The sequence below is a fragment of the Podospora pseudocomata genome (genome assembly GCF_035222375.1).
Source record: "Podospora pseudocomata strain CBS 415.72m chromosome 1 map unlocalized CBS415.72m_1, whole genome shotgun sequence".
Classification (NCBI taxonomy): domain Eukaryota; kingdom Fungi; phylum Ascomycota; class Sordariomycetes; order Sordariales; family Podosporaceae; genus Podospora; species Podospora pseudocomata.
The window spans coordinates 6,527,770-6,552,511 of NW_026946363.1; the positions used below are offsets into that span (position 1 = coordinate 6,527,770).

At 53.7% G+C, this 24,742-nt stretch overlaps 9 protein-coding genes across 9 annotated transcripts; 4 read left to right on the plus strand and 5 right to left on the minus strand.

Annotated features, from left to right (window-relative positions):
- Positions 1-235: 235 nt before the first annotated feature.
- QC762_121210 (uncharacterized protein) lies at positions 236-4,103 on the minus strand. Its single transcript, XM_062886555.1, has 3 exons — positions 3,303-4,103; positions 520-3,244; positions 236-460 (listed from the first exon to the last, which is right to left on the minus strand). The coding sequence occupies exons 1-2, from the start codon at positions 3,447-3,449 to the stop codon at positions 2,927-2,929; spliced, it is 465 nt and encodes a 154-aa protein (XP_062749651.1). The 5' UTR covers positions 3,450-4,103; the 3' UTR covers positions 236-460; positions 520-2,926.
- QC762_121218 (uncharacterized protein) lies at positions 4,044-5,897 on the plus strand (the record flags this gene model as incomplete). The annotated part of the gene is made up of 2 exons (XM_062886556.1): positions 4,044-5,688; positions 5,755-5,897. Exons 1-2 carry the CDS (start codon positions 5,616-5,618, stop codon positions 5,895-5,897), a joined length of 216 nt encoding a protein of 71 aa, XP_062749652.1. The 5' UTR covers positions 4,044-5,615.
- Positions 5,898-6,616: 719 nt separating this feature from the next.
- QC762_121220 (uncharacterized protein) lies at positions 6,617-6,883 on the plus strand (the record flags this gene model as incomplete). Its single annotated transcript, XM_062886557.1, has 1 exon — positions 6,617-6,883. One exon carries the CDS (start codon positions 6,617-6,619, stop codon positions 6,881-6,883), a length of 267 nt encoding a protein of 88 aa, XP_062749653.1.
- A 2,475-nt stretch (positions 6,884-9,358) lies between these two features.
- On the plus strand, positions 9,359-10,906 carry QC762_121230 (uncharacterized protein; the record flags this gene model as incomplete). The annotated part of the gene is made up of 3 exons (XM_062886558.1): positions 9,359-9,715; positions 10,071-10,218; positions 10,515-10,906. 3 exons carry the CDS (start codon positions 9,359-9,361, stop codon positions 10,904-10,906), a joined length of 897 nt encoding a protein of 298 aa, XP_062749654.1.
- A 25-nt stretch (positions 10,907-10,931) lies between these two features.
- QC762_121250 (uncharacterized protein) lies at positions 10,932-12,435 on the minus strand (the record flags this gene model as incomplete). Its single annotated transcript, XM_062886559.1, has 2 exons — positions 10,932-11,693; positions 11,923-12,435. The coding sequence occupies 2 exons, from the start codon at positions 12,433-12,435 to the stop codon at positions 11,157-11,159; spliced, it is 1,050 nt and encodes a 349-aa protein (XP_062749655.1). The 3' UTR covers positions 10,932-11,156.
- Positions 12,436-12,871: 436 nt separating this feature from the next.
- MgSsk1 (Two-component response regulator SSK1p) lies at positions 12,872-15,928 on the minus strand (the record flags this gene model as incomplete). Its single annotated transcript, XM_062886560.1, is given in 3 exon segments — positions 12,872-13,051; positions 13,113-13,791; positions 13,804-15,928. 3 exon segments carry the CDS (start codon positions 15,840-15,842, stop codon positions 12,872-12,874), a joined length of 2,898 nt encoding a protein of 965 aa, XP_062749656.1. The 5' UTR covers positions 15,843-15,928.
- Positions 15,929-16,382: 454 nt separating this feature from the next.
- QC762_121270 (uncharacterized protein) lies at positions 16,383-18,297 on the plus strand (the record flags this gene model as incomplete). The annotated part of the gene is made up of 2 exons (XM_062886561.1): positions 16,383-17,503; positions 17,568-18,297. 2 exons carry the CDS (start codon positions 16,383-16,385, stop codon positions 18,295-18,297), a joined length of 1,851 nt encoding a protein of 616 aa, XP_062749657.1.
- Positions 18,298-19,231: 934 nt separating this feature from the next.
- Positions 19,232-20,479, minus strand: QC762_121280 (uncharacterized protein; the record flags this gene model as incomplete). The annotated part of the gene is made up of 1 exon (XM_062886562.1): positions 19,232-20,479. The coding sequence occupies one exon, from the start codon at positions 20,477-20,479 to the stop codon at positions 19,232-19,234; it is 1,248 nt and encodes a 415-aa protein (XP_062749658.1).
- Positions 20,480-20,787: 308 nt separating this feature from the next.
- QC762_121290 (uncharacterized protein) lies at positions 20,788-22,897 on the minus strand (the record flags this gene model as incomplete). The annotated part of the gene is made up of 5 exons (XM_062886563.1): positions 20,788-21,304; positions 21,360-21,431; positions 21,500-22,499; positions 22,554-22,620; positions 22,677-22,897. The coding sequence occupies 5 exons, from the start codon at positions 22,895-22,897 to the stop codon at positions 21,168-21,170; spliced, it is 1,497 nt and encodes a 498-aa protein (XP_062749659.1). The 3' UTR covers positions 20,788-21,167.
- Between the last annotated feature and the right edge of the window lie 1,845 nt (positions 22,898-24,742).

A 24,742-nucleotide genomic window follows, 5' to 3' on the forward strand; every position in this document is an offset into this window, starting at 1 on the left:
AAAGCTGCCGGTGGTTGGAGAAGTCGGATATGCTCCATACCTATCAACAAGGGCAAGGTTCCTGCATCCTCGCTGAGAGTCCACTCCCTCCCCCCCCTCCTCCCTCCTCCCCCTCACTCACCTTCTTTTTTCACGCCGGTCCCTGATACCCTGACAACCTGTTTTTGACGGTTGTAGTGTTACTTTCTTTTATGAGATCCCTGTCACTGAACCCTGATGACCCGCCACACGCTCAGGGAGCCAGGGTCCGTCCGGGCCGCCTCGTGTGTGTGTGGGACACCTGGGTTGCGGTGATGGGGCTATATCGCAGTTATAACGTCACGCCCACCATTGCCTCTACGTGGAGCAAAAGACAGGGTGCAAGAACACAATCCTACGTCTTATATCGACGCAGGAAGTCTATGTATCCGATCACCTACATCGGGCCTCTCACATCACGCTGAAATACGATGCTGTAGTCCTGAGCGGCGCATTTTCAGAGACACAAGAACGCAAGACCGGCCTGGTATATGTACATACAGGGATGGATATCTCGCAAAATCCCATGGCCATAACCCCACAGCACGCTAACGCAGTCCAAAACGGAACGAATGTTCCTTCTGTCGCCTCTTTCTTTTTTCTTGTTGTCTGTGTCCAGGTGGAGATGACTGACGATCCTCCCCAGAGCGGATGTGGCGCTTCTTCATTGAAAATGCCATCAGGCTATCAGCGCATATCCAAGCCATTTTCATAAGAATTTGCCTGCACTACAGATGCGTTCCGACCTTACTATCTATGCCAGTTCACCAATTCCAGACCGTGAGGACACGCAATGTGACTCCCTTGCCCTTAGGGGAAGAGGGCTGACGACAGCTTGATCGCTGCGAACATTGTGAAGGAGGGGTGGGGTACGCAACTTCAACAAGACGTGCAGCCATGCCATCCAACATTTGGCCGGGAACGAATACTGCTACATTCCCTATTGTGGCCGGCTGCATATGCCGTATAATATCGCTCATAGCGACCAAAGAAGGGTCTATCAAGCAAGCGCTGAGATAGCGGCTTTTAGGCGCGAATGCGCTTGGTGGGAACAGTCTGATACATGTGTGGACAGCCGCATCCATCGCCAAGTGGTAAATGCCCGGCGCCTGGTCGAGTGTCCGCCAAGCGGTAAGGCTCCGTGGGCTCCTCTCTTTGATGCAAGGCCCATGGGTAATCGGCATTGCTAGTCCGGAAGCAGAAGGGAAACCCGTTCCTTGGGAATATGGAATGCGAGCTTCCATGCGAGTCTTCCTGTCCAGTTGTTGTACATGGGACCGACAACTTCACAGGAGTAGCTGGTCTCGCAAACCTGGACCCGGCGCAGTGGTTAGCCATGGTGAACGGTCTCAACACCACGGTCAGGACCAAACCTCGCCGGTTGATGGGCGCCGCTTCCGAATGCGAGGCCCGGCACCGGGGAGACATCACACGCGGGGGTTCCAGCCAGGTATCCTGGAAGTGATCTGGTCATAATGGTTCGATCCGAGCGGGTTGGTTATCTCTGTCTAGCAACCCAACGGGCGGTGCATTGCCGATCTCTCGTGGATCCTCTACATTTCTTCCACCCTTTTTTTTCTTTTCTCTCCATTTGAGCGTTCACATATGTCTTGCTCGCTGGTTCGGAAAGGCCCCGCGCCGCTGGCGACCCTACCGTCGAGGGCTTAGCCGCCGGACGGTTGCTCGCTTCTGTTGTTGATCTATCTCCTGGTGCGTTACACGGTACCCCGTTGACGGCAAGCTGCCTGGGCGGTCTTTCTTTTTTTTTGTCGGTATGTACGGGTACTTTTCTTGCCAGGAAAGGTTCCCAAGTCGGAGTTGTGGAGCGTGTCCCCGCTCTCCGACTCGCAAGAAAAGTTGCCTGGCTGACAGCGGTTGTGGTGAACGTTTTCCGTGTGGAAATAATAGTGACTGAGACTAACTGCCAGGTATTCTAAGACAGAGGTCTCAGTCCTCTCAACACAGCAACATTCCCCGAGCAGATTCAGTTAAAAACATCTCTAATGTCTGGCGATGAAACTCTTTCGCAGTATCGGTGACGTCACCATCGATTGGGGAGGGATTATTTATATCTCCGTTCTGCCCCCTGCCTGGTGGTCGGCCAGGTGCCGAGCGATAAGCGAGGATCGTGAGATCCGGACGGCAGCGAGCCTACCCTGCGCATCAAAGAAGTCAGCGACCTTCATGGTCATGGTCGGTACGAGGAGATGGCATCGGCATGAAAAACTCCACAGAATTTTCATCCTGTCAGAGTTGGTTTCATCTGTTGGCCCCCGAGATGAGGGCTAGCCGGTGGGAAGGAGATCGACAAATGTATCTCGTCATACATCTACCTACCTCCCAGGGACAGGTTGAGGGAGATCACAAGATGACATGGAACGAAATCTCTCCGATCTTGTCACCCCAGTAGACGCGTGGACCGGGAGCATCTCGGGGGCTGGCCGTTTGTTTGCATGGCGCGAAGCTACACCGTTGCGTGGCCTGGTAAGTTTGTTACCGCTGTGTAAGTAGACTACAACCCAAACTTCACTGTCTTCCTCCAACCATCAGATAGAAACATTATTATTACCGTTGCCCAGACTGGAAAACATGGAAAAATTACATTATTAAAAATATTCAACAGGATATCGGGTCGTCGCGTTCCAACCAAGAGGGGTATCGTATCGTTTTACCCAGAAACCATCATTACCATCCATTCCTACCCCTAATCCATCACGCTCTCGCGTACCAATTCCGTCAAAAGTTGCGCGCTTACCACGATGTGAACACCCAGACAGGACAATTCACCATGATCCCTCTTCCAACATGTGGTCCACAAAGCCAACATTGCCCCCTTGATGACTCCGGGCTCCTTTCCAACTTGCCGAAATCACCTCCAAACACCCTTCTCCCTATCCAACCATGCCTCCTAAACCTTGGCCCGGCTGGTAAACCTGCTCCTCCTCTCCTTGTGCATCCACCAGTAGGTCAGGTTGGCGATGAAGCTGACGAGCCAGAGGATGGCGTTGACAAGGACGATCCAGACGGCGCTCCGCATGCGCACAATGTCGTGGTTGCCCTCTGGGTTCTCATTGATGTACATTTTGCCAAAGATGCCAAAGAGGACGATCCAGAGGATGAAGAGCACGAGGTTCCAGACCCAGATGGCGGCGAAGCGGAGGATGTAGGGGATGCAGTAGAGGAGGGCTGTCAGGGCGGAGAGGCCGCCTACTACTTCTGCGTAGATCTGGTATGTAATGTTAGGTTGCGAGTGGATGGGGCGGAAAAGGTGAAGATATACATACCCATTTGGAATCACCGCTCACGTTCGCCTTACGGGCGCGGTCCAGTTCGACGCCATAGAGAGCGCAGACGGCAATGGCGAGGACAAACTGGCAGAAGTGGAGGATTGTGAAGAGCATATAGCTCAGCGTGAAATTCCCAATCGCCATTTTGTCGTATCAGCCACTTGTATGTCGTGTGGTTTTTGGTTCGTGGCGAGAAAATAGAGTTGCAAAGACGAGCGGACGGTCTGCACGTTTTATTCTAAGTGTTCCGTCTGCGTGATCAGGCGACGGCGTGAGAGGAGGTCGGGATCACAACAGCAGAAAAAAACACAACAAGAAGAGATCTTTTTGCCAAGACGAGCCGGCGCGACGATAGTTCGCGAGCAGGCAAGTGGCTGCTTTGATCGGCGGGGACAACTGGCGGGAATGGTGGATCCCCTGTGGTCCAGAAAAATATCCAACAAAGGTTTGCGAAGAGGTTTGAAGCCAAGCAGAGAGAATGCAGTTGGGGTCGTCGTCTGGGCCGGTGGAAGAAGTGTTCAAAAAAAGCCCTCCGAAATGGGCTGTTGAAACATGGGATGAACGTGACCGCTCCCGACATTTGCGCCAATGACGTAGCTCAGCAGCGATGCTGTCACTGACAAGGGCGGCACTTGCATCTGGGCAAGGGTTCATCTGGTGAGCTTAAGCGGTGCGCACGGACTACTTGGTAGATGCCAGCGGGGTTGTGATCCCCGCCATTCAGCTCGTCTGTGAGATCACGATCTCGACACTTTGCAACGTTTCGAGCTCTGATTGTTTGGCGCAAAATACCGGCAGTTTGGTTTCAGCCCAACTCAGTTTCAGGGGCTCATCCGAATTTTACGGCTTTTCTCGCTATTGGCCCGCAGCCTGTTTCCCTGACTGACGAGGACGGAGGTCGGTCTGGGACGAATTTTCGTCAGGTTGATTGCCATTCTGATTTGACACAGACAGGCTTCGCCCGGAAACAGAAACATACTCTTTGATACATCCTTACAACGTGGATTTTTCCATCTCGCCTCCATCAAACCATATCGGCCTGTTCTCACGATGAGACCAGTCGCCGCTTTCTGTCCAGGTCCTCTCGCTACTGGATGAGGCAATCATCACACTGGACCATGAGTTATACCTGGGAACTCTTGACTCTTAGTAAAGGGCAATGGCAATGTCCTGGTGTTCAAAGTCTGAACAGGCTGCCCCGGAGTCCTGAATCGAAATCGAAAATTCATTTCACCAGTTCCACAAAACCCAGCCATGGTGAAAGCCCTACAGCCGTGTTGGCCGAGTTTCCTCACGCGGCCGAATTGCCTTCCCGGGACCTTCGAATGTTTTCTGTACCGAATGCAACCGAAACACAAGACACCTTGTGTTGACATTCCCACATGATGGGCTGACTCCAGGGATTTCCCAAGGTCCGGTAGTTGAGTTCCTGTCATACTCGGGCGGTTAGAGCCAACCAAAAACGAAACAGAGCCGCACATGGAAGCTACGCGTGGACATCTCTGAGGTCGGTGTACACTTACACTAGAGCCCCTAGTAACGCCGACGATATGTGTTGTCCAGCACATACACATGGCCTTGCTACATGTGGACATATACTACACACAGTAAATGTCCAATCATGGGAACGAATATCATGGCCAAGCATGATAAGACCAAGACTGCCCGGGCGAAGCTAGCTAATTATAGTGAGACCGAAAATGCGGCTCTGTTCGAGATCAATGAACCGAGAGCCCCGTGGAGAACGTTTATTTAAGGACAAAGAGCAGACCACGCGAAGGCCTATCGCCCCCGGAAGGTCGAGAATGCTCGATCTGATGTTTCTAGAGAGCTTACTATGGCCTCCCCTTCCTTGTTATTGTTTGATAGATCGTTGCAATTCTGTCCGGTTGACAGGTCTCAAGTACCAGAGAGCAAGGACAAGAACAAACATCAACTGTCAGCACCAAGCTGGACCAACACGTTTCCCTCTGTACAACAGCGCCACGCAACAATGGTCTCGATTTGCCAGGGTTTCCAGTCGTTCGCAAAGGTTCCCTGGCTTTGTTTCACCGGTCGTCTCTTTACCTGTCCTGTCACGATCGACTTGATGGTTTGTACTGGTATTCCAACCACGGAGCATGGGTCTTGTACTTGGCAGTCTTCTCAACCGCTCGATACAAGGGGCTCTTGAAATTCCAATTTCTACATGGGATTTGTCGCTCGTGGGGATAGCAGGGCTAGGTCCCATGACCGAAAGGCGCTGCAGGCTGCTCACCGAGGTGGCTGCATCTGTTTCCCCGGGAGCCGCTCACCATTCTCGCACACCATATGCTTCAACATGCTTCGATATATGACACAGAGAAACGTTTAACAATCGATGGATATGTACGGGGCACAAGCTGTAAGTTAATCTTGGAAGAATCTCTTTCCCAGCTCGCACATTGCTGACACTGCATCTTGTATACAGCCTTGCCGGGTTTTGGCCCGACAGAATCCCGTCGCTTACATGTCACTCCAAGATTACGCATCTCCTACCACAGGAACCAAATGCTATCAAACACCCAAAAGTTGCCGGGCATTTATCCTTCCGGAACTACTTGGGTGTTTTGAGCACCTCGGACCCGGCCTTTTTGCTCTTGTCATCGGATGGGTAACGCATGGACCTGGGCCCTGGGCAAAGATGAGCCCCCTTTGCCCATCACTTCTAATGTAGCCGGCGACTCAACGATGACTCCCCAAGAAGCCAACCGGAGCTGGCCATACGTCATTTTGGTTGAAGTTGCACTATGGTGACCGCAGGGGGGTTATCATCGCTTTTGGGTCCCTCTACACTTTGTGGGACCTTTTGTCTTCTCAGGGCCGACCTGGGGCTCGCTTCCACGGCATCGCCACCGTTCATAGCTCACCGAGGAGCCCATTGGCAACGGAGACTCGCGTCGGAAGGTCTATCGAGGTCACTGGTCTATCCCTCACCGATTTCCGCGTCTGTTGAACTACCAATCGTTCAACTTCCATGAACAAATCACATGGTGGCACTGTTGGAAATGAGGACAGTCATGGAGCAGAATGCCTCGTTCCCTGGTGGAACTGCCATCTCTTGTGCTGGTTTTCCACGGGAAATGCCAGTCGCCTTCTTTCCAAGCCACCTTGGAACTGAGCTGCCTGTCAAGATTGTCGTTGTCTGCAAAAAAAATGAACTATAAAACAGGTTCTACCCAGGAGGTCTATGTCTTGTGAGCATCATCAGTCTCTTGATCATCATCGCAAGATCAGCTTCGTCTTATCACGTCCCAACTCAATCCCTCCTGACATCTTTTAATTTTGCAACAATGGCGCACAGCTCGTCGGACTCACGCAAACACTCCAAGTCAGGCTCCTCCAAATCCGGGAGCTCGAGATCCGGGACCGGTCAGCCTGCCGATTATGGTGCCCAGGACAATGGGGGATATTATCTCGAGACCTTCTGGAATTGTCACTACTGCGGTGCCGGCACGTACACGTCATCGACTACACCTCAGTGTCTGAACATGCACTGTCAACATCCTGCTTGTGGCTTCTGCACTACCAGGCAGGAGTGGGTGCGTAGAGAGCGTTGAACTTTTTCACCTTGGGAGTTCACCTCTCGAGCATGTCAACTTAATGACTTCACATGAGGTTCACATGACCGTCTGCTCTGGTTCAGAAGTTGCATTAGAATCCCCAATCAACACGCAAGCATGGTCAGCAATCAGGGAAGTCAAAAATACAGCAGACGGCGGCGGGCTAGAGGAAAGCTTTGATACCTCGTTTTTGGTGGTCTTGGGACACACGGTTCACGCATCTTTTGGGACTCTTCTATGTCATTTCAACCACAGGCATGGTGTTTTGGGATAGAAATAGCATGCATTTAGACAGGGTTTGGGCTTTTTGTTATGGTTGGATGTCTGGTTTTTCTTCCTGTTTTCTTTTCCATTCTCTTGTTTTTTTTTCTTTCTTTTTTTTGGAGGAGTTTCTTCGGTTTTTTCTCTGCTCTCTTGTCACATCACAGCATCGCCCCGGTTTCTCGTTATCTCCAACTTTTACTGCGGCTATTTTCTTTTCTGAACCCCATCACCACCTTTCTCCTTTTGCTTCACATTTCTCGTCGATACAGATTCGGTTCTATTTTCATCAATTCTTTTTTTTCTACTTTTTCGCTTCTCCGTCTTCTTTTACTTCTGTCGGCTTGTCACCCTTGTCACTTAGCGCAGGCTCTAGTCTTGAATTTGCCATTATTTCTGCTTGAAACCTTCCCGCTTCGAACCATTGAATCATGGTTGTGATTGATGATGATGATGATGATGATGATGATGATGATGGTTTCCGTACTTTCCAGGCGACAACCACGAAGCTTGCCCTGGCCACAGGCTTATCAACTGATGGCTGGATGGAGACGGGAAATTTGTGGACACACAGCATAGCGAAGTTGAATGGCAGAGTGATTGGCGAATTTTGCGGTAATTGTTGCCGGTGAGGCTGTCGGGATGGGAGAAAATGGCAGGAAGGATGACTTACATTGCGGTGGCGAAGCGTGTGGTCCCGCGTGATTGAGACTCGCACCATCTACCAAAAGAAAAGGGGCGTTGTGGTGTCTGATCCCAACAGTGAGGCAAGAAGAGACAAAAGTGTTGAGGATGGGGCAAGGGGCTCAATCATTTTGTGACCGAGAAGCAACGGGATGACGACTGGGCGGTCGACGTCCGGGCCACCACCAGAAAATGAAGAAAGCTACGCCTTATATCTTTTGGCACAATTTATTTTCACCTCGGGCTTCGCCGTGGCACCATACCGGAAAGCGGTAGTTGGGCTGCTCACCAGTCGTGGTCCTTATGGACAGAAGAGGCTGAATGCGAGGGCTCTTTTCTTGCCGGATCAGGAAGGAGGGTACACACAGCGGCCACCGTGGGAGTTTCAGATCCGGCATGGGGAGGGTTGGTTTTCAGGCTTCCACGGGATGGGCCGGTTGCCTTACACAGACCGCTCTTTGGGATTGAAGGTTGACTGAACATGGGAAAAGGCTCTCTAGACGCCGGCGGCAAGGCTTCCAACACGTTTCGGCTGTCCTTCTAAGGCGTCCATCGCAATCTTTCGGGAAAGGACCCTCGGGGATGGGCCATTGTTCAAGCGGAACCAAAAGGCAGCAAAGAGCTTGCCGGTCCGGCTTCTTCCCAGTCCGAATGATGATTCTCGAGTGTAAGTGGAAAGAATGCTTCACGTGGCACATCTGGGGCCATCTCCCGCGACCATGTGCGGCACCCCCGCAATACCATGAAAAAGGGCGCGCAATGTATGAGATCCGGCATCGGATGCCGGGCACAGGAATCAGAGATTACGGCTTTCGACATGAGGTGTGATGGTGATGGGTCGATCTTTGAGGCTCTTCAAGGCATTTGTGATTGGTCAATTCAAGGAGGTGGGATGTGACTGACTGCCCTCCAGCTCCAGCATCAGAATCTGTCAGAAAAAGGGGCTTGTGACGGGTGCTAGGGCAGCAAAACAGACACTCGAGACATGACGTTTTCCGCCCGCATGGTTGGCACAAACGGTTCGCGGCCTGGTTTCTCAGTCAGAAAAGAAGAGAAGTAATTGACGCGATCCCCCGTCAGTTTGGATGGCAAGGCTCTGTGAGGTGCGCGACCTGCTGCGGGTATCATTTCGAGCTGAGCAGCAGTATGGGGTGGGGGTCCTAGAACCCAGTCAGCCGGACCCCTAACAGAATCTGCGGCATATGACTGCTTTACCTGTTAGTGTTAGAAAGTACCTTCCTTCAACCACCTCGGCTTATACCTTCTTGGACTAACGCGGGGGTGACCAACCAACATCTTACCATACAGTAAGGCAACCTCCTGCCTCATATGTGGCTGTCATGATTCCACATTGCACCGCCCAAACTAGATCGACCAACACACAGGGTGGCCTGCGTATCACCTGGCCTTGTGTCACCTCTACCACGAGCAGCCCGGATTGTCGGCCGGCCAATACACTCGCCCACCTGGAAACCACGGCTCCTCCCGGGTTACCTAAAGTGATCGAACGAGAGACAGGAAACAAATATGGCCACCAATCTGACCTTACCCACCCCACCATTCATCCACGCCCCTGGGATTGAGAATCTTCGAGACGCCGGCGGTTACCCAGTCGAGAGCCAGAACGGCAAGGCTGTCCGCAGGGGAATCCTCTTCAGGGCCGCTGACCCAACGCACCTCGACGAAGAAGGGGTGGCTATCCTCCAACGCTTGGGAATCACACATATTTTCGACCTCCGTTCTCTGGTTGAGCTGGCTAAGGGGAGGGAGCAGCCTAGGGAATGGGAGGGCGCCCGCAGGATACCCACGCCTGTGTTCCTTGACAAGGACTACAGCCCTGAGGCTCTTGCGCTTCGGCTCCGAAACTACAGTGTCGGTACAGAGGTCAGTCAATATGTTACGATGCTGCTCACTTCACTGCCAATGGAGGGCTTTTTCCCCCCCCCCTCTCCTTCCATTACCGGCGATCCAGGCACGAGCTGGGCAACCTTAGACGGTTATGTAACGCAATTAAGGCTAGCTAACCGCCATGGCGGGCAACCAGGGGGCACAGGGTGGACATCTAGACGTGCAGCCATGCGAAGCCGTTGGAAGTCCTACCCTGAGAGCGCCCTCAGCGTCACTTTATTCCCCGTCGCGCATGCTGTGTGGCACACCAGCAGCGATCTCGATGTGGTGTGCCACGCGAGCGGCTCTTCTGGAAAATCAGGGACTGACTAACATCTGAGTGGGCGCGCAGGGTTTTGTGAGGGCTTATGCCTCAATTTTGTCTGGGGCCATCAGCCCAGACAACGCTTACCGGCCCTTCCAGACTATTCTTGAACACCTTGCCTCAGACCCAAACCCTCCAACACCGATACTGATCCACTGCAGCGCCGGGAAAGACAGTAAGTCATCTTTACATGTGGCACCAAGGCCCACACCCAACCACTTGGCCCTCTAAGAGGCTGTTTCATGGATGCCGCAGCAATGCCGTTGCCCGTCGTGCTGTTGATATTCAACCCCCGCGGCTGATGACAAGCGCTTCTTTCCTCCTTGCGTTGGGGGCAGTTGCCCTCAGCCTTCGCACCTCACCCCGCCACCACATGTTTACTCTTTCAGTAGCCTTGCGTCCCCTCTTGTACCCACCTCGAACCCCTATTCACCTGAGCCTACCCGCCCGCATCCACTAACACCCTCCCAGGAACCGGCGTAATCGTCGCCCTCGTCCTTGCCCTCTGCGGCGTCTCCGACAACGTGATCGCCCACGAGTACTCCCTCACCGAATTGGGACTCGCCCGCCTCAAGGAGCCCATAGTGGAAAGACTCACCGCACCGGGGGCGCCCCACGAGGGCAACAGAGCCGCGGCCGAGGTTCAGATTGGAGCGCGGAAAGAGTACATGCTGGCCACCCTAAGGTATATCAGACAGAAGTATGGAAGCGTGGAAGAGTACTTGCTCCAACATATGGGGCTGAGCCAGGAGACCCTGGACAAGATCAAGAAGAACCTGGTCGTCGACCTGGCGGAGGGAGAGGAAACGGTGCCGTGGGAAGGGAATGATGAGTTGGTTTCTGCCCAGATTGCTCGTCTTTGAGACGTTTCAATCCTGGATAGGCGCAAAGTTCTAGGTAGACAGTAGACGACAGATCAAGACAAGACAATAGACTGGATGGTGTTTTTTGTTGTGCACGGGGGTTGGATTCCTCAATCTGCATCTCTATACTCTATAACATGATATCAGGATGCCTGTTGTTCCTTTTCCACCCCTGAAACTCAAAATAATGTACAAGTGGCTTGCTGTCTTGCTTGCTCTCTCTGTCTCTTACAGCTTCCAAAACAAAGATTTAACCAACGCTAGTAGGAATCTTGTACAGACCCCTCTGCCGATCATTGAACGGGACACCATACCTCCAACCAACGGCTCCCCTCGCCCGGCCCTTCTTGCCAACAGCCTCCGAGTTGATATCTTCAATCCGGAACTCGAACCTCTCGGTGTCGACCTTGCTCTTCATGGCGTCCCTCTTGGCCGCCACGTATTTTTCCTTTTCGGCAAAAACTCTCTCGCTCTCGCGGGTACTGGCCAAAAAGTCCTTCTCGGCCTGGGCCTGTGGCACGTCGTTGAGGATGTCCCTCTCCATCTTGACGAGCTCAGGGATGCGCATCTTGTGGTCGGGGGGCAGGATGTGGTCGCCAAAGGCCTTGGCGGCGTCCTTGCGGGTGAACTCGCGGGACTCGGAGACGGGGACGAAGAGCTGCTGCATGGTGAAGGAGTGGACGTGGACGTCGTTGATGGGCTCGAATGGTTGTTCATCGCCGGTGAGGTTGGAGCGGGGGAGCATTTTTTCTACGGCGAGGGCGTAGGGGATGGCCATGGGGGCGTTCTGACCAGTGTTAGTGGATGATTCATGGGTTGGGGGAAGCGGGGAGGTATGAGGGGGAGGGCATTGTTTTTTTTTTTTTTTCTCTTCAGGATTAACAAAAGTTTTTAACCACGGTTTTGTCTTCAAGACTAATCGAATATTTTTTTGTAGAATCATCATGGTGTAAAAAAAAAAAAAAACAATACTCTCCTCCCTCCTGGTCTGTTAACAGGAGAATAAAAGAACATACCTCTTTCTCCATCCTCTTCTCAATCTCCATCAGCCTGACCACGGCCGCCACTCTCCTCACGTCAACCTGGTACTGCGCCGACACAGCCTTGAGCGGCATCCCCTTGAGCATCACCGCCTCCCAGATAATCTGTCTCGCCCTGCTCGACAGCACCGGCTCACTTCTGAACATCTTGTTGCTCGGAAACGGAACATCGTCGGCGCCCATCGACTTGACCGAGCTCAAATACATGGGCCCATTGCCCACGTGCTTCTCGAACTGCTTGCCCGCGTGTTTGAGGAATTGCCTGAACTCGCGTTGGGGCTTGGTCATCTCACGGGGTTGCGATGTGGAAAAGCATCGTTGTGGGGCCGCCGCCGACTGTTGTTGGGGACGACATGGTGAGGGGGTTGACGACGAAGCGACCGCCGCTGGCCTGTGGACGGGGAGGAGAGAGGATGGGAGGGGGGCGTCGAGGTAGTTGAGCAGCAACTGCTGGGGAGGACAGTTGCTGTTTCGTATCCGAGGCGGCATGGCGAAAGGAAGAAAAGGAAAAAAAAAAAAAAAAGTTGCGGTTGCGCCCGAGGTGGTGGGAGGCGGGAGGTGGTTTGAGCTCAAGATTGCAATTGCGATTTTTTCTCGGCTCTCGGAGCCCAGTGATGCGGGCCCACCTGGGCTCTCAGGAAGGGAGCTTGGGCCATCCGTCCCGACTAGCACTTACCGGGGTTAGGGTCGGAGCAGACCAACTTTCCGAGGTTGACCTCCTGAACGACTTGGTCCCGAAACGAATAATGACGCAAAAAAAAAAACTCTCAAGTTCTGATTTGTTATATCTCCTGCGCTGTGGTATCATATTGGTATTATTCCCGCCACCTGTAAATATCCCATATTAGGCCAGTGCCCTGTTGATCCTTATGGTGTACGATGGTTGGCTTCGACACCCTCATTATCATTATAACCTCTTTGGAACCTAACCCTTCGTAACCGCCTTCTCCTCCGACTTTTCCTTCTTTTTAGCCCACCTCTTGGCTGCCTCATTCTCCGAGTTGGCCGCTGAATTCTTCCACTTTCTCCAGCCGTCAAAGTCGATCAGACTGATCATACACCCCCACTCCTTCAGCTTGTTTTGAAGCCACACATAGCTGACGGGCTGGAATTGTTCAGTCAGCAATTCCAGGATCTTTCAAGGTTACCAAAGTCCGATTACTCACCTTTGTTAGGAAATCGTTGCAACCAGCCGCCAAAGCTTCGTGCCGATCACTCTGCAACGAACTGGCCGTCAAAGCCACGATAATCACAGGACTCTTGAACATGGCCCTATTAGGAAGGACATCCTCCTCTGCATTTCCCTCTGCCTTTTCATTGGACTTCGTCGTTCCGTTCGTTTCGGGCTCCTTCTCCGAGGCTGTCGTGGCCTCCTCGGCTTTGGTTTTCTCATCGTTTCTATTGCCGGCGTTCTTTCTACTGACGGTCCCGGTGGGCATGGATGAGAAAGCACCGATCGAGTTGACCCTCTCCAAACGCCGAATCTCCCTCGTGGCCTCCAGGCCGCTCATGATGGGGAGCTGAATATCCATGAGCACAAGATGAAAGCCACCTTTTCTCCACTTGGTCACGGCCTCACGACCGTCCATAGCGGTCTGCCACCGCACCTTGAGCCGCTTCACAAACGCTTCGAGCAGCCGAAGATTGATAATGTTGTCTTCGACAATCAGAACGTTGATGGGTGGCACCCCGTCATTGAGCATGATTCCAGCCGGCAGAGAAGGCGTGTCGGTAGCCTTCTTCTTTTTCGGCCGGGCGACGGCCGAAATTCTGGGAGACGCTGCCCTGGGTGGTGGTGTGGCTGCTGGTGCTGGTGCTGGTGCTGGTGCTGGTGCTGGTGCTGGTGTTGGTGCTGATGCTGATGCTGATGCTGGTGCTGGTGCTGGTGCTGGTGCTGGAGGGACTGGAGTTGTTGCTGCGGGGGCAGGTGGCGTGGGCAGCGGGGGAGGAACTGGTGCCGTTGTGGTGGTGAGAGGGAGGGTTCCGCCACCCGATTGGTCTGAAGAAGCATTGGAATGAGTCCTAGTACGTGGAATTTTGGCATGTGGTAGCGTACCGTGGGGTGCGGCAGCAGCGATGGCGGCAGCGTGGCCGCCGGCGCCGATAACATTAAGAATTGTTGGCGACGAAGTGTGCTGTCTCCCTAGTCGTGGCCGGTCTGGCCTCTCTTTGTACGTCCTAGACCAAGTGCCTCCGGGAGAGGGAATGGGAGGCACCTGTCCCGTATTGACCACCGACATGGAATGCGCGTGTATGGTCCCGTTCGTGACTGGAGCGGCTACGGTAACTGGACCCTGCCCAACAGCTCCGGGGCCGAAGTAGTCTGTGCCGGATTCTGCCGGTCGGTTGTCGTCAAAGAAGGCGGATGTCAAATGCTGTGCGTGTGGGGGTCCTGTACGAGGGGAAGCTCTCGGCGTCCGACGTGGGGGGATCGGGACGTCAATGACGAGGGCCTCGTCAACTGACTGCCCACCAGGAAAGTACGCATCCAGAGTGCGTGCCATGTGTTCTTCAGGTCCCAAATTGCGTTCCTGCCGTTGGGGTTCCCGCGGGATGATCCTCAGAGCCAAATCGGGAGCATCGAACTGGCGACCTAGTGAGTTGGCATACTTTCTCAAGATCATGTCTCGCACGTCGTCCACCAAATCGTCCTCGTTGATCGTCACCATGGTGGCTGACCCTCCCGGCCGCCTCACCCAGATCTTGCGCGTCACCATGGTTGCACCGAATGGCAACAATTGTTCGCTAGCGGCGGCGAGGTCGAGGTCATCGGCATGAGTTGTGCTTAGAAGTGTGCGTATGAGTGTGTTCTGGCGACTCGGCAGCGAGCTTTGTCGTCCCTGCGAGGGCGCTGACCTGACAGCGGGTCGTCGCTGCGCTTGCGAAGCCGAATTTGCCAACTCGCTTGTTTGTTGTGGTGTGGCTGTCGCCGGGTCAATCGGGTCGGAGGTGGTGGGTTTGGAGGTGGTGTAGTACGCCGAGGTAGGCCTGCTCTCGTCGTCGGCGGTGCTCTCGTTGATGCTGGAAAGCGCTGAGAGTCGACTGGCGGTCGAAATGCGTCGGTCGGTGTCGCTGACGTCGTGAGTGTGGTCGGTGTCGGCAAGAGAATCCAGGGTGGCGGCAGGGGTCAGCAGGATAGGCATTGCTTGGATGGTCCGTGGGGAGGAATCGTTAGTGGAATTCTTAGCCGTGTTCCCGCCTGTGAATCCACTGCCCGCGGCTCTTCTGGTTCTGGCGGCGCGCAGTGGAGAGGTCGCCGGAGAAGCCGCTGGAGAAGCAGCAGCGACAGTGGTATCAACAACAGCACGAGCATCGCTGACGTCGGTGGATGTTTTTGTGTCTTCTTCTGTCTCTTGTTTTCCTGGTTCGCCGTGTCTCAGGAGCTGCTTGTCTCTCGCTTGTGTTTCCTCGATGCCGGCTGCTGGCACGGACACGCCGGTTTGTAGCCCGCTTCCCCCGTGGCTGCTGTCCTCGTGGCCGTGGTCAGCAGCCGCGGCGGCGGGGGAAGCGGGAGGCTGTTCAAAGCCCTTGGCCGTGCATTCCGACTCGGGGCGGCTCTCGCTCTTGTTGCTGCTGTTGCTCTTGTTGCTTTTGGTGCTCTGGTCCGAGACGAGCGATGGGACGCCCGAGTGTCGTCGTGGGAACTTGGCGCGTAGTTTGGCCCTGAGGTCCCCCATAGAGCCCAGAAACCGTGCCCGAGACACTGTCGTGCTGCGCCGAGTTGTCCTATGCCTCTGGTGGAGGTGCCGGTGCAGCAGCGGTGTGGTTCTGCCTCGTCGGGGCTTTTTGTTTGTGGTGTTTGGCACGATGCTCAGTCTGGCAGGGGAGACACGGGGGAAACATTTGGCAAGGGTAAGGTAATATGGTATTTGATGCTGCTCATGCTCGTGCTGCATGTTTCGCTCAACAAGAGAGAGAGCTCCGAGCTTGCTGGCCTGGGGTTGGACGCTGCGGGCACCACCACACGCGGGACAGGGGGTGGAGAGCACATGGGGGGTAGAGCTGCCAGTGCGTTCGCGGTTCAACTGTCAAATTCGATAACAGAAGGCTTGGCAGCGACCGATCCCCTCTGGAATTCCAGATCGACTGCAGCCGAACTCCACGAAAACGTTGCCGCTAGCCAATCACAAACCCGACCGTTCAACCACCACGAGAAAGGGAATGCTACTGCATATTATTACGCTTGTTTTGGATACACACACAGTAACCCTCTGCCTGCTAGAGCCTGTGTGACCCCGATGAAACAGCTGATCACCATGCGCTGTTTTGGGAAACCTTCAGAGCCCAAGACAAAGGAGGATGAAGCCAACAGTTGAACAAAGACAACAATGTCCCTCAAAAATGAGGTGGCGACACAAGAGCACCTCGAGAGGCATGACATTGTTGACGTCTCCAATCGTTGGCCTATCTCGATCTGCGGTTCCAAAGTTTTCAACATGGCAATACCTGACAACCTTCGGTTTGCTCTCATCTGCCCGCCCCGCAAACTCGAGGCAGACAAGACAAAAGAAACGGCCCTCATCTTCGACAAATTTGTCTTCTACTTTGCTGACTATGACCGACGTCAAGGGATGTGGCTGGCGGTGGATCGCCCGGCCCGGCCTGACATCAAACCCTGGAACCAGGACTGGAATCCGGCCACTTACGAAGCGATGTGGAAGGAACTTGTTGACAAGTGGCTCGTGAACTGGACTGACGAACTCCCACCCACACCCGCACAAGACATTCTCTTGGTCGACTGGCAAGATTCGGTACCGTATGTCAATAACCTCGTCGACGAGCACACAGTAGATCAATATAGGCGGTTGATAAAACGCGAGCTGGGGATCCGGCATTACTGCCTCTACCCAACACTGAGAGCGACGAATTTCTTGGATGAAAAGGCAAAGAGATACAAGACTTCGGAGCTGCTTGAACTCGAGAGGAAGGGCCCCAATCTCGACCTGGTCTCTTTCCGGGACAAGAACAAGCCAGAGAGCGAGAAGGCCTTTTTCAAATATGCTGCACTGCCTCGCGATGACTTCAACAACATGCTAGAGCATTTTGTGCTCCACAAGTTGTTCAGCTCACCATCAACCCGCCAACTTTTTGACCTTTACAAGCACCCCGTGATGGATGACACAGGTAAGGTTGTTGTCGGGTTCCTCACCGAATACTGCTCAGGAAAACCGTTAAAGGATAACGTCAGCGGCATCTTCAAGCTCGCCCACCTCCAGCAGCTCATCCGTGCGGTTGGCTTTTTAAATCAAAATCTCCATGTTTGGCACAACCGGATCAGTTACGAAAACATCATAATCGATCCACAGAAGGATAAGCCCAAGATCACAGAGCTTGGATGCATAACGCCCTACAACAACAAGCTTCCCGCGGATGTCCTCCTCAAGGACGTGTATGCTCTCGTCCGCGCAATTCATGCACATGTCGTCCGAACGCCAGAAGAGATTGAGCAGTTTGACCCCAAAATGATGAAGTCAGGGGACAGATGGGATGTTGACCCCAGGGTCAGGCTCGGTGACGATTTCGGGGCTTCGCACCCTGCTGAGGTGTGTTTTAATTTGTGAGTTTGCACTTTCAAGACACCGGCTGCAATTGATACTCACAACAAAATCAATGGCACACAGCCTCACACAACAGAGGAAAGGTTTACCTGATACCTGGCGGCCATCCCCACTGCGCGAAGCAGAGATGCCTAACATCACGAGGGAGTTCGCTCCCCGACCCGGGGAACCACCAAAGCCCAACGACCTAGCTAGCTACTGGCTCCGCGACCCGGAAGATAAGGCTTTCCAACATGACCCCCTTCCCAAGTGGGTCCGCACACCGCACACGAAACTTGTTGAACTGCAGCTCGCCAACGGGGAGAGACCCGCCGAAGAGCTGCTCAAAGAGATTGAACCACCCCTCATACCACTAGCCAACACTGTAGAAATGATTCAGTTTGTCGGAAGGGTTCAACATAGTGTCAACCTCGGCACGCCCGTCAGCGAACGCGTTATTAAGAAAGTGGAGGAGATAGCGAACACGCCCGGGATTCGGGTACCGCCGTTGAACCTCCCCAGCCGGAAGAGACCCCGTAGGGAAAGTGACGTTGGTAACGAAGAAAAACGGATCTCTTCTCGGCGGGAGAAACAAGCGCTGAATCAGCTCATGAAGGAGCTCAGGGAGGCTACAGATCTGGCACAGAAGGCCGGAGAGGAAGCGGAGGAGGCTGCGAAGGAGGCAAAGGAGGCGACCGACCAACTTACAGGGCTCAAAACGATGATTGAAGCTGCTAGGAAGGTTACGGCGACATCCTTGCATGTGACTGGGCCGTTGCCGAGGCCACAACCGGGTGTTGCGTGGCAGATATAGTCGGGCTGAGCGAGGGTTCTTTTTGTACTAGAGGGCAATGTGTGGAAGCTATTTTTGGATGAGTTGTTGATATGAATTCTATGGGTGTAATCAATGGGCTTGAAGAAAAAAAACTCAAAAAAAAACTTGAAGCACGTCTATGTGCCGGCAGTGAACACGTGTGAGGCAATTCAGGGGGTCAGGTGTGTCCTCGGCACGCCGCCAGTGGTACCTCATCCTCTATTCGCAATCTTGTCGAGGAATTCTCACCGAGTATTCCGTCTCTCAAACTACCTTATCCTAACAGCTTCATCACTCCCGATCAAGTGGTCTTGTTTCGTTCTTTCTTCAATTGTACCTCAAGAGGAAGAAGGGCGCTCGCTGTGTTTGCACCTGGCATTGCCGCCGGAACATTTTGCTGTCAACAATGGTTGAATTGGCCGTGGAGATACTTAGCTGTGGCCAACGTCGATGAGTGTAGATAAGGGTGCTGGAGCCAACCCTGTTTCGTCAAGTTTGAGGACCCGACATGGTTGGAAGGTTTTCAAAAAGTGTTGGGTAAAAGTTGGCGGGTTTGGGAATCCAAAAGCGCGATTGAAGACAGAATTGAAGACAGAATTAAAGACAGAATTAAAGTTGGCTTTCCAGACAGCAATAAAGTGTCTCGCCATCAAGGTTTTTGAAATTAACCGAACTTGACACAGAAATTTGTCTTGAACACAGGGAATGAAACTGCTTCAACAATGCCCTGAAGACAACTAGAATCTTGCAGACACTGGTTTTGCAATGCCAATATGACACTTTTTGCAAGTTTCCAGTACATGACTGACCTACACCGAGACAGCTGGAACCCAAAGTCGTCTCTGAAAACATGAAAAAGTTCAAATTATTGGTATCTAGTGGTATCATTTGTCCGAATCCTCACAACAAAACATCCAAACCCATGAAACACCCATCAAGCCGTAATCATGTCAAAAACATTCACATACCCGTCGAAATCTCCCACTGCAATCTTTGTGCAGTCGTTTGAAAAAGCAGCCGCGGTGATGACGGATGCTCGAGTCGCAAAGTCTCCCCTGAAGGCGCCACTGGCCGCATCGCTCACGTCGAATCCGTCTTCTGTCCGGCACGCCAGGTACCGGCAGTCCTTCGACACGGCCAAAGGCCACCCCTCTGTTTGCCTGACCACATTCAAATTGTAATTATGCACCCTCCCCGTCTCCAGATACCACAGCACCACATCTCTCCCCCAAACCGTCACCACCACCTTCCCATCCCCAGACACTTGCAAAATATCACACGCCGCCCTCGCCCCAATCTCAATCCTCTTCAGCGTCTTCCCGCTATGTAGATCCGTAACCCTCACATACCCGTCCCTCCCCGCCGTCACCAACCCCCCCCCTTCGGGCAAGAACCCCATCCCCGTCACCTCCTCCGTGTGCTTGATAATCATCGTCCTCACCTTCAACAACCTCAGTTTCTCCAACCCACAAACCACCACCCGGCTCGAGTCCTTACTCGACACCCCAGCCACCAACCCCCCATCCTCACTCATCACCACCGGCGCCCTCACCGGCACCTCATTCCTGCTCCACCTAACCCTCTTCCCCAAATCATACACCTCCACCAACGGCTGTCGGGCATCAAACCCATCCAACCCCTTAACCTTGACATAAAAAGGACAGACCACCACCGGATCCCCGCCCACCGTCCTCCCAGGCCGGAAACAGAACCCCTTGTGAACCTTGAGCCCAAACAAACTCGTATGCGTCCTCCCCCCGCCGTCCTCTTTGACCGCCCACACCGCCAAGGCACTCGACTCGTCAGGGTCGAAGCTCTTGATGTTGCTCTGCTTCGGCACCAGAGCAGCAACGTGCATGTCACCCGGACTGAAAGCCAAATACGACACCTCGCCTTGCACGGCCGCCGTCTTGCTTCCCACAAAGTTGTTGGCGTGGTGCGCGGTCATGGTCTTGACAAAGACCATGCTGGTCATGTTTTCAGAGGGCATCTGGCCCGGCTCCTCGTCGGGGGGATCGTCCCATCGTCGGCGCGTGCTGCTTGTGATGCTGGCGCTGTCGCCTCCGCTGCCGCTGCCGCTGCCGTTGCCAAAGGAGGGGACGCTGAGGGACTCCTCCACTGTGGCCCGGAATGGCGGTGGTGGTGGTGGTGGTGGAGGTGGGGCAGCGGGTGAGTCTGACATTTCTGTAAGGTATGTGTGGGAGGTGTACAGACAGGAAAAGCGAATGTACAATGCAGGTGGTGTTTGAGTGAGAGGGGGTGACAGACAAAAACAAGGCAAAAAACAAAGGATGGTATGCTCTGATTAAGAAGGTGCAGCAGTGATCAGGAAAACAAATGCGGGCCGAGGTTGTGGGGCTTTATGTCAGTGAGATCTTGTGTAACCTTGCTTTTAGTTCACTGGGGTGGGAACTGTGGGTGTCTGGTGCCAGCAGAAACAGCAAAAAGACCACGCCATGACTTCACCATGCATCACTTGGGACGTTGGGCTTTTCGAAAGGCTGAAATCATGTATGGAATGTATCCGCTAGTGGTTGATAGTCGTTGAATGAGGTGCTGTAAAAACATGCAAAGTGCGAGATCTGCAAAACAGAATTCCGAGGCAGCCGGTGTTGTGCTGTTGTTGGCGGGGGCTTGGAGGCTTGTACAATTGAAATCTGCGGGCAGCTGGCCAGCAATGGAGCGCCAAGTTTATACCAAGTTTTCGGTTCCATCCCCTAGTTCAATGTCTCTGAGGCTGTGTTGCCAAGAATCAGCGGCTACAACCCGTCCAGATGCATTTTGACACGCCAACTCCCGAAACCCTTCTTGCATGGCTTCCAAGAGCAGCAAGGACCCTGAATGAGACCCCCCACTCGACTCGTGCTCGATTAAACCCGGCCGTTCGGGCTCTTGGGCGGAGTCGGGATGTGCTGGTCGGTGGCATCCGACCATGATGCATCTGCTGCGTGTTTGAGGTGATGGACAAAGTGGTTCTGCACGGAAGCCCAAATGCCAGGCCGTTCAACTTGGGGATTTATTATGTCAGCAGCCGAACTGGCTGTCACGGATTGACCACTCACGTCGAATGTCAGGGTGTTGCTCCATAGCCCATCTTGTCAAGGCGAGATGTGACGAGACGTTGAGCATGAAAACTAACAACGGGACTAGTCAGCCAATGCCGCCGGTAATCCGGGAGCTCCGGATAGGCAGCCACACTTACACAGAGACCCTTCGAGCTTCGTGGGATCGTTGGCGGCCTCACTAGCTTGTGTATATGCTTCATAGGTCTCCCCATGAGGCATGTAGCTCTGTTCGAAGCTCAAACCGCCGGCCTCCAGTGGCCTGACACTGCCTTTGTACTGGCCATGAATGACACCGCATAGTTCCGTAGCGATGTTGCGGTGATAGTAGGGTATTCGGAGCGTGTTCCTAGAGACTGCCCACTTGTCCCCAAAGACGCAAAAGTCCACCAAGCTTGCAGCCGGCCACTTGCTTGGAGCAGTTAGGACACAATATGAGGTTGGATCTAGTTGATCGGTGTTCGCCGTCAAATGACAAAATCGTGACAAGTCGTACCGATATGGCGCATATTTCCCATGCCATGCCACCACGTCAAACGGCGTGTGTGGCTGTGTGTAAGAGAACAGTCTTCCGGCCAACTTGACGGTGACACAAAATGAACTGGTGTCCTCGTCCGGGTCGAGGTCAAACCGTGCAACTGGATATTCAAAGTCTCGATCATGCGCCAGCCCGTTTGCGCCCAACACACCCAGATCGGGCAATGCGTATCGAGTCCCAAAAACCTCCAACGCGTAGCCGGAGGCTTTGATTTCTGACCACTGATCCCCGGCTGGACGGAAGATTTCGACCGAAAATCGAATTCCTGGAGGCAGGACCACAATGGAGCCGGGCTTGACCAAGAGGCTGCCCAGCTCGGTCTTGACATTCAGTGTCCCTTGTTGTGGTACCACCAGAAGCTCGCCGTCGTGGTTAACAAAGGCCTCACGCTCCATATTCATGTTGAACTCGTACTGATGAACTGCCAGACCCTCTTTGAGCGTGGCGTCTCCATGGCCCCCCATAGTTCTCAAGCCTTGAACAAAGGTGACCCTGCGGTTCGTGGCCGAGTTCGACGATTCATTGCTTTTTAGAGGACCCCACGTATATGGAAGCGGCGTGAAGGCGACATTCGAGTTCGTGGGTAGAAAGCATGACTCCAGCTATCGACTTGGTCAGCCTGGTAACTGAAGCGTTGTGAGGCCTCTACAACAAACATGGAAAATCTCTTCCACCTGTGATGGCGGGTGACGGGCTGCTGCTGGCTTTCCACGGTACATCCATCTGTAAATAAGAATGTCAAGGCACGAAACGGCAAAGGTTGTCGAGGGCCCACGTACACGTTGGCAGCTGTGCTTTTTGTTGACATGAAAGAGGTGCCGTTCAGAAGCTCAGCGTAGAGTCCATATCTGCTTTTCTGGGGGAGGTTGGTACCGTGTGGAGGAAGGGCACCCGGTATTGCTTCTGTGGAATGGTGGTTTCCAAATCCAACCTGATATCTGTAGGGGTCTTCGGAATCCGCCGCGGTTCTTGGCCATGTTGGAAATTGTTGGAAGGCCATGTTCCTGATGTTCCAGGTTGGAGCAAGCTAAAAAAAGTCCAGAGGCAGCGAGGAGCAAAAGATTGGTCTTGTAAGCTTGCTGACTGCTCTAGATATAGCATGCCCGAAGAGTCTGTCTCTCGTTCGGCCTTTGCCTGTTCAGACAGCTGGTGGTCTGCGGCGTTAACCGGCCCTCAGATGAATAGTTTGCCGCTCATGAGCACCAAGCCAGACCAATGTGCTCGCTCCGCACGCCTACCTTGTGAATCCAGGTGAGGCTCTCGTCAACGCGCTGGCAAGGGTGGCTACCCCATATGGGGTTAGCAATGAGCGCGATGCTATAATTGGAGAATGTAGCAGCGGACTGACCGGTCGGCCAAGCAATGACAGAGGCTTCCGCCCCTCCATAACCCGCGCGGAACGACGGAAGGCTTCCATGCCTGCAGCTGACAGAGGACAGAGCATGCAGAGTAAATGCACTCTGCGACCACAAAACTGTTGGCTTGGTTTTCTTCCGGTCAGGCGAGCACCCAAAGAAGCAACATTGTTAGACCAAAGATGTAACAGAAAGCAGGGCCTGGCCGCGGGAACAAAGACGGATGGACGTTGGTCACGGGCCCAGCGTTTCCAGACTGCCGGGTCGGCATCAAAAGATCCCGAAGTCTCGTGTAGTTATCCGTCCACTAGCGTCATGTTTGCCGCCTTCTGTTGCCGTGTTCGAACCCTTGCTCCTCGTGGCCAGCATCTCCCCTCCTAGATCTCACTGGGCTGCTTGATCAGTCGTGCAACGTGGGGTCGAGGGATCGTGACAGATGCCGTGATGGACACACGGCGGGAACCCGTGTGGGACTTGCTGGAAAGGGAAGGAACAGATCAGCGCCGAGTGCCGCATAGAGCTAGCTGTAAACAGGACGGTTTCTTTTTCTCTTCCCTTGCCCAGCAGGTTGCCGTTAGTTCCCGTCCGGCTCCGGCCCGTGGCATGTTCCGTTGTGCCTTTCTTTGCTCGGGATTATGCAAGACCATGCCTCTACGAGCTAGGTCGAGTTGCAGCCAGGTCAAGATAGCTTCAACAAACCTCCGTACTTGCCCGAGAAAGGGCTGTTTGGTGGTTTATGGGCCGCTGATTCGTGCGCTTGTATACCTAGCTGGTAAGGAGTTGTTGACAAACAAGGACGAGCTGAGATCTGAATGGGATTGTTAGCCCACTGTTGGCTCTCGCCTCCTCTCGATGCCTCCACGGGCTGCAGTAGTTGGGCAAGTAGGACATGGATCAACCGCCGCTCCTGACATGGCAGTTGCAGGCCATGCCGCCTGAATGACTCCGTCGTTTGAGAGAACGGGCCCTGAAGAACGCAATATGGCCTGATGGATCGGCATCTCGACGGCTCGGAGGGAAGATGGTGTAGTGAGGCTGGATGATCGCTGACCCTGTTTTGTGGCCCGGGAAGCAATCTATGGAGCACAACGACGTTCAGACGGGTTGGAAGGGTAGCATACGACGAAGGGTAGCTGCTGTCCACGAGAATACAACCCCCTTTCAAGCTTGGTCCCTGGTAGGACCATTGGGGATAAGGCTCGGGGAGGTCTGCCCCTGCCCCCGATGGAGACCAATGGTGGGACAGCAGGTTGCCGTGAGCTTCCAGTCTCCGCAAGAAGTTTCTTGTTCCAAACAGGTACTGCGTGAGGTGCTCCCCATTACGAGAATCTGACTTCCGGATGAAATACCTCGTAGTTTTCCGCATGGGTCTCACCAAGCACTCATGGTGATCACATCGATCCTGCAGGCCATCCTCGTCAGTCTCTGCATCGTAAAAGTAGGTTGGTTACTGATAGTACATAACTTGAACTTTTAGCGGTTCGGTGTGG